This window comes from Puma concolor, chromosome E2, assembly GCF_028749965.1.
Source record: "Puma concolor isolate L17-30 chromosome E2, mPumCon1.1.hap2, whole genome shotgun sequence".
Lineage (NCBI taxonomy): Eukaryota > Metazoa > Chordata > Mammalia > Carnivora > Felidae > Puma > Puma concolor.
Genome location: NC_141681.1, coordinates 48,604,003 through 48,612,099, shown reverse-complemented (window position 1 = coordinate 48,612,099; position 8,097 = coordinate 48,604,003). Strand labels below are relative to the sequence as shown.

Genomic DNA, 8,097 nt, shown 5'->3' with positions numbered 1-8,097 from the left:
CCACGGTACCTGGCACACGGAAGGTGTTCAATCCATGAATGTTTGTGAATCAATGAATGTTTTTGTTTTCATATTTCTTTTCTTTGTTTACCTCCTCCCCTGAGCCATGAAAAGAGAGACCCTGTGAGGCTTATCCTCACGTATCCTTGCTGGATCCTTATTGACTGTAACAGTGCCCAGAATATAGTAGGTGTTCAATAAATACGGGTTAATCAAGCTCTTGCGATTTCTGTGAGCTCTCCAGCATGCGATCTGGAGCAAGCCACATGGAGACTCGGAGCCTCCTGTTTCCTTAGGCCATAAAGATAGGTTATGGGAGAAATTATGTGAACTTGCCTAGCAGGGGCCTGCTTCTAATTAGCATTTTACCCTCCTTTTATTATGAAAAATGGTAAGCATATAGAAAAGATGGGGGGTGGGATGTATTCTCAGTGCCTGTATAGCCTCCCGTCTAGATTTAATTGTTAATATTTTGTTTCCTTTATCTACATATGTATATATGCATATGTATATTTTTTCTTTTGCTGAACCATTGGAAAGTAAATTGTAGATATCTTAACATTCTACCTCTAATAGCTCAGCAGGAATTTCTTTTTCTTTTCTTTCTTTCTTTTTTCTTTTTTAATAGGACAAGGAGGTTTTGTTTTTTGTTGTTGTTGTTGTTTTTTAAGTTTATTTATTTTGAGAGAGAGAGAGAGCAAGCACTTGCAAGCAGGGAAGGGGCAGAGAAAGGGAGAGAGAGAATCCCAAGCAGGCTCCAGGGGGCCACCAGCATAGAGCCCCATTGGGGGCCGTGAGATCATGACCTGAGCTGAGATCAAGATTCTGATGCTTAATTGACTGAGCCACCCAGGCACCTCGGTATTTCTTAAGATTAAGGACACTCACCTACAAACACAACATTTCACATCTAATAGAATTAAGATTTCCAGGGGCGCCTGGGTGGCTCTGTCGGTTGAGTGTCTGACTCTGATTTTGGCATGATCTCATGGTGCGTGAGTTCGAGCCCCACATCGCGCTCTGTGCTGACAGTTTGGAGCCTGCTTTGGAGTCTCTCTCTCCCACTCTCTGTCCCTACCCCACTTGTTCTCTTTCTCTCTGTCAATAAATGAAAAACCTTAAAAAAAAAAAAAAAAAAGAGCGCCTCAGTGGCTCTGTTGGTTAAGCATCCGACTTCACCTCAGGAGATCTGGTGAGTTCAAGCCCTACATCAAGCTCTGTGCTGACATCTCAGATCCTGGAGCCTGCTTCAAGTTCTGTTTCTCTCTCTCTCTGCCCCTCCCTTACTCACACTCTGTCTCAAAAATAAATAAACATTAAAAAAAATTAAAAAAAAAATAATTCCAGGGGCGCCTGGATGGTTCAATCAGTTAAGGGCCTGACTCTTGATTTTGGCTCTGGTCACGATCTCATGATGGTATGTGAGAACAAGTCCCATGACAATTGGCTCTTCGCTGACAGCAAGGACCCTGATTGGGATTCTCTCTCTTCCCCTCCCCTGCGTTCTGTCTTTAAAAAAATGTAATAAATAAACATAAAATAAAAAGAATTAAGAATTCCACAAGTCATCTAATATGCAGTCTATATTCAGATTTCCCCATGAATATCTTTTGTACCTGTTTCTCCAACACCCCCCCCCCCCAGTCAGGATTTAGTGAAGGTTCATATGCTTATTTGGTTGTAATAAAGAAATTATACAGTAATTTTCATTCTGGAAAATCCTCCACCATCAACCCCACCAAACCCTTTTTCTGTTTTCTTGAAATTGAATTGTTGGTGGAACAGCACAGTTGTGCTGCAGATGTTCCACATTCTGTATTTGTCTGATTGTGTTCATGTTTAATTTGTTCCTTTCTGTCTCCTGTAAGCTGAAGGTTAGGTCTAGAGGCTTTGTGAGATTCAGTTTATGAAATTTAACAGGGAGACTCCACAGGGAGTGTGTGTACTTCCTAACGCATCATACCGGGTGGTGCCCAGTGTCGGGGTGTCCCTCTCTTGTGGGTACAGAGTTTCATTACATGGTTAAGGTGGTGAGAACCACATCTCCACATCATAAAAGGATATTTTCCCTTGCAGTTAGCAAGTAACCTGTGGGGTGATGTGTTGGAGCCTGTCAAGATCCTGTTAATCTTTCACCCTAAGATTTGAGCATCCATTGATAATTGATGCCTGAATCGAATAGTATAGTTAGCATTTTCTAGAGCTTGCTTTGGCCAGAAGCTTTATTTACAACTAACAATTCTTCCCAGAACTCCAGAAGAGTTAGCAAATGAGCTACTTGGAGAAGCTAAGTCCCATTGTCAGTTTATCAGACAAGTGTTAAACTCCTGTCTACCCATAGCCAACCCCACGTGTCCCCCTCTCCTTGAATTAACTACCTGTGCTATACCAACAGCTAATGCTACCAACAAAAGGACATGTCGAGCACCATTCTGAGCATTTCATGCGATTACTCTTTTTTTGACATTAATTAATGAATTAATGTATGTATTGATTTTTAAGTAGGCTCCAAGCCCTACTAAGGGCTCGAACTCATGACCCCGACATCGAGAGTCACATGCTCTACAGACTGAGCCACATAGGCACCCCGTCCCCCCCCAACCCCGGCCTTTTTTAAATATTTTGTTTTTAAATAATCTCTACACCCAATGTGGGGCTTGAACCCACACTCTGAAGATCAAGAGTTGCATGGTCTTCCAACTGAGTCAACCGGGTGCCCTTATATGATTATTCTTTTTAATCCTCAAAATAATCTCATTTTAAAGGTGAGGAAACAGGGGCACCTGGGTGGCTCAGTTGGTTAAGGATCTGACTTTAGCTCAGGTCATGATCTCACAGTTCGTGGTTTTGAGCCCCACTTTGGGCTCTGTGCTGACAGCTCAAAGCCTGGAGCCTGCTTCGGATTCTGTGTCTCCCTCTCTCTCTCTCCGCCCCTCCCCCACTTGAGCTCTGTCTCTCTCTCTCTCTCTCTCAAAAATAAAATAAACATTAAAAAAAAATTTTTTTTAAGGTGAGGAAACTGAGACCCGAGGGAATTCAAACACTCGCCCAAAGTCACAAAGTTACTTAGGGTATGAAGCCCAGGATATGTGACTCCAGTGGCATCCACTCCTGCCCCCTCCCTCCACGCCTATAACCACCATATAACTGCCCAGCATTTGCTGAGTGTGCTATAGTGCTCTTACAGATACAAACTTATTTTAATTTTCCTAACTCCCAAGGGGTAGGCAAGAAGATGCCCATTTAACACACTGTGTGGCTCAGAGAGGTTAAGCATTTTTCCAAGGTCACACACACATCTAATGAGTGGTTAGAATTTGAACCCATGCCTATCTGGCTTACAGTACAGACCCGTTAGAGTTGGGTGTGTAAGAAGCTCAGTTTGGGTTTGGCAAGTGCATGGGCAGGTGTGAGGGGCCTGCACCTTGAGAGGTTAAAAACCCCTCCCCGCTACTGTCCCGCAGGGAAAACGGCCACCCCACCTGGCCGGGTCCCTTCACGCAGTAGCCGGGCATGCGCCCTGGAGCCAACCTACCCTCCTTTCGAACCTTCCCTCTATAGGCTCCGCCCATCACCGTCCAGGCCCAATCCCTGGGTGGAGGGCGGGGCCGCCACGGGAGTGGGCGGTAGTTAAGGAGAGTCAGGAGCCTGGAGTCGTGCGCCGGAGTCAGAACTGCGTCTCACGACCTAGACGCCGGTTGCTGAAGGAAAGCGAGCGAGCGATGCTGCCGTCGCCGCTTCCTGATTGGCTGTGCGTTGATCCCTCTTCGTTCTGATTGGCAGCGGGTGAGCTAGGTATGTAAATGAAGTGAAGGGGCCTGAGGAGAGAAGGGAAACCCTCGGCGGGGTCGTTTGGCCGGTTCGATCCCCGGGTCCTGCTGGTACGCGCCGGGGCTGCCCGGGATCGAGATGCGCGGGCCTCTAAGTGTCGCCCGGCGGGGTTGGGTGAATCACGTCTCAGCCCAGGAAGGGGGCGGAGGCGCCGGCTTCTGGCTCCGGCTGCGTGACTCACCCGCCCCCGCCGCCGCCGCTTCGGAAGGAGCCACCTCCACTGCCTGCCGGAAGCGAGCGCAAGCAGAGAAGGCGGAATTAGTCCTCCGGGGATCCCAGCCCGCACGGTCCTGGGCGGCAAGCTGGAGCGACAGCCAGGACGTGGGGGCAGTGTCGAGGATCCCGGGGTCTGAGGAGACGGAATCCCCGGGGAAAGCCGGCCTGGCGCCGCTAGGGGGCACCGGGACCAGGGGGCGGAGTCGGGTGGGGACAGAATTCCTGCGGTTCTGAACTCCCGGGTCTGCGGGGAAGGAGGCGAGGACCGTTTTTTAGTAGGGTGGGGGGGTTACTTCTAAGGTCCTGTTGGGCAACTCCCCGGGGACTGGACCTTGGAAGCTTCCAGTCTGAAAAAAGCAAGTTGGGGCTGGGGTCCAGAACTCCAGGGGCCCCTACCTCGGGGAAAGTTTGGGTCCTCAAAGTTCTCTCAGTGGCCCCCTGTGCCCGTCAAGATTTCCCGGCAAGCTCTGTCTACTAGGCCTCCCAAATAAATCCTGAATCGATCAACTTCCTTCCACGTCCACTACCAATCACCGTCTACTCCAAGCTACCATCATCACCCCAAGAGTGCACTAGCCTCCAAATGGAGCTTCCGATCACGCTCTTCCCCGTCTCCACTCCTCCCCACTCACCTTACTCCAAGCAGCTGAGGGGGATCTTCTGGAAACCTAATCCACAGCACCACTCTATTCCCTGCTCAAAACCCTTCAGTGACACTCACAGTAAAATCCAAACTTCTTGCCTCTGCTTGCTTTCCAAACCCTGTTCCCTCCCATGTCACTCTGTGCGCTGACCACACTGGTGTTTTTCAGTTCAAGCTCATCCAGCCTCCAGGTCTTTCTTTGCTTTTGTTGTTGTTCTCTCTTCCCTGAATGCTCTCCCCCTGGTTCTTCTATAGCTGACTCCTTCTCCCGCTTGAGGGCTCCACTCAAATGTCTCTTAGAGGAGCCTGCCCTGACCACCCCCTAGAATCTTTTAGTGTCTTCCTAGCACCATCTGTACATTTCCTGTATTTAAAATTTCTTTTTTTTTTTTTGATGTTTATTTTTGAGACAGAGAGAGACAGAGCATGAATGAGGGAGGGTCAGAGACAGAGGGAGACACAGAATCTGAAGCAGGCTCCAGGCTCTGAGCTATCAGCACAGAGCCCGATGCGGGGCTCGAACTCACGGACTGTGAGATCATGACCTGAGCCGAAGCCGGTTGCCCAACCGACCGAGCCACCCAGGCGCCCCTACATTTCCTGTGTTTATGTATGTATTTGTCTGATTTATAGACATTCAATAAATGTTAGGTTAAACTATGTGAAACAGCTGCTTTCATAGGTTAAAAAAAGGTTGAATATTGGGCATTTCACATGGTTCACTGAGGAAGTACATAATAATAGCTATTAAAAGTACTTGTTAACAAGAATAGTTACAATGTAGGGGTGCCTGGGTGGCTCAGTCAGTTAAACATCTGACTCTTGACTTCTGCTCAGGTCATGAGATCGAGCCCCGAGTCAGGCTCTGTGCTGATATCAAAGGGACTGCTTGGGATTCCCTCCCCCCCTCTACCTCTCTCTCCCCCTCTCTCAAAATAAATAAACTTAAAAAAAATAGAGTGTACTAGGCACTGTTGTAAGTGCTTTTTGTATATTATCTCATTTACTCCAGAGAACAACTCTATTATCTTAAAGTTTCCCTAAGGAAGCACAGGCTCAAGAAGTTAAATGACTGGCCCGAGATCACACCAGACACCAGTTACCAGAGCCAGGGTTTGAACTTGCCACGGACTTTCTATAAGTGAATGACTCGCCCCACCCCCCACCCCCCACCCCCTGCAGATGATGCTGAGCAAAGGTCTGAAGCGCAAGCGGGAGGAGGAGGAGGAGGAGGAGCCGGAGAAGGAAGCCTTGGCAGTCGACACCTGGTGGCTGGATCCCAGGCTCCCAGCAGTGGCACAGGCACCCCCGGCTGTGCCCTCCAATTCCCTCTTAGACCTCTCGGTGCTCAAGCTCCACCACAGCCTGCGGCAGAGTGAGCCGGACCTGCGGCACCTGGTGCTGCTAGTGAACACCCTGCGGCGCATCCAGGCATCCATGGAGCCCGAAGCTACCCTGCCCTCCGTGCCCAGCCCGCCTGAGGCCCCTGGCGTGGCGGCTGACAGCCTGCTGGCCAGCTCAGACGCTGCCCTCTCAGCCTCCATGGCCAGCCTTCTGGAGGACCTCAGCCATATCGAGGGCCTGAGCCAGGCCCCCCAGCCCTTGGTGGACGAAGGGCCGCCGGGCCGCCCCAGTGGCGGGGCCCCACCCGGCCTGGGTGCCTTGGACCTGCTGGGCCCAGCCACTGGCTGTCTGCTGGACGATGAGCTCAAGGGCCTGTTTGAGGACATCGACACCTCTATGTATGACAGCGAACTTTGGGCACCAGCGTCTGAGGGCCTCAAACCCGGCCCTGAGGATGGGCCTGGCAAGGAGGAAGGTCTGGAGCTGGATGAGGCCCAGCTAGACTACCTCCTGGACGTGTTGGTGGGGACACAGGCGCTGGAGCGGCCACCGGGGCCGGGGCGCTGACCCCCACAGCGGAGATGGTGGTTTGGTGTCCAAACTGAGCCTGGTTGCTAGACTAACTGTCCTTGGAAAGACACAGCTAACTTCCCTAGAACGGAGAGAGGGGCTTTGGAGAGACAGAATCCGTTCCTGAGCAACTTCACCTCTGTCCTCTTGTCTAGGGCTAATGAGGGGAGTCTGGGACTGGCCCTTGGGAGGGGATGACAGGGCCCGGTGGCTGGAATGTGATTTGGACCAGGCCCTGTGCTGGACTGAATCGGCGGAGGTCATTCCCGGGGATACTTTTTCTGTGATGTGGGACGAGACTGCACCATTTTCTGGAAATTAAAACCAGTCCTGGGTTATTTCAAGTCTGTGTGCTTTGTCTCTGGGCTAAGGCAAGGGTCAGGTAATAACCTCCAAATTTTACTGAGCGTGGACTGTGTGTGCTAAGCACCTGACGTGTGTTCACTCTTTTCATCTTTGAAATTAGATGGCCATTATTACTATCCCCATTTCACATTTTGAGAAAACTGAGGCTCCAACAGGACATCGCATGAGGGGGTGGGTTTCAAGCCATGAACTTTACTGCTTTCTTGTTCTGGTAAGCGGATGAGTTAGCTCTGGTAACTGGCCCTCTAGAAAACTCCCCCCAACATACTCAGCCAGGTTTCCCTGATTGTGCATGATGATGGTGGTCGTGGTAGCAGTGGAGGAGCCCCAGGCCACCAGAAATCATGGCCTTGCCTGAAGTCTACCTGTGTGTCTTGAGGCTGGGGGTGGGGCACAAGGGAGGTTTCAGAATGAGCCAGAAATAAAAGCCCAAAGCTGAAGGCTTGATGGAGCTTCTCCAAAGAGCTTTGAGAGCCAGCTCTCCAAGAAAATGGGGAAAGGCACGGGAGACTCCAGCAAGTTAAGAAGAAAAAAAAAATCCACTCGGGGTCTCAAATCTGCCTTTGGGCAGGGATTGGGCAATTTGGAGGGTGCCTCTGAAATAAAGCCACCGGGTTTAGCGGCTTGACCGCAAAGCAGAGGCGGTCCTGCTTTCCTTCTAGAAGAAACCCAGGCCCTGGCGAGCTGGGGCCACCTGCCCCACTGCTCGTGTGATAGGGCCCGCCCGAGCGCCGCGCCGGGTGTCTGCGCCGCCCCCGCGGTCCAGCCGCATTCCTGGCCCGGCTGGGAGGGGCCGCACACTCAGAGGCCTGGCACGGGACCCAGGAGGCGTCCTTCCTGGCGGCTGTGGGGGCAGGGCAGCGCCCCGGGTGCGGGCGGGGGGAGGGGCACGGTGAAACCCACGGGCGGCCGGGGGGCCGGGGGCCGGACGGTGACCTGCGAGGCCCGCTGGGCCTCCAGTGGGGTAACGCCGGCAAGAGGACACCGAAATCGCCGGGCCCCAGAGCCTCCACCCTGGCCGGAAGCTCTAGGGAGGCTGAAGCTGGGGTGGAACTGGGGGAGGCGGGCAGCTTCGGCGGCCCCTCGGGCCGGGAAGGGGCGGGCAGAGCGGAGCTTCCTGGAGGAGG

The 8,097-nt window shown here is 51.7% G+C and overlaps 1 protein-coding gene across 1 annotated transcript; it reads left to right on the top strand.

The window, feature by feature from the left end:
• The first annotated feature begins 3,636 nt into the window (after positions 1-3,636).
• On the top strand, positions 3,637-6,948 carry SERTAD1 (SERTA domain containing 1). Its single transcript, XM_025914601.2, has 2 exons — positions 3,637-3,795; positions 5,873-6,948. The coding sequence occupies exon 2, from the start codon at positions 5,873-5,875 to the stop codon at positions 6,599-6,601; it is 729 nt and encodes a 242-aa protein (XP_025770386.1). The 5' UTR covers positions 3,637-3,795; the 3' UTR covers positions 6,602-6,948.
• Positions 6,949-8,097: the final 1,149 nt, after the last annotated feature.

Excerpts from the sequence above, each read along its gene's own strand:
- SERTAD1 (XM_025914601.2), top strand. The coding sequence starts at position 5,873 with ATGATGCTGAGCAAAGGTCTGAAGCGCAAGCGGGAGGAGGAGGAGGAG.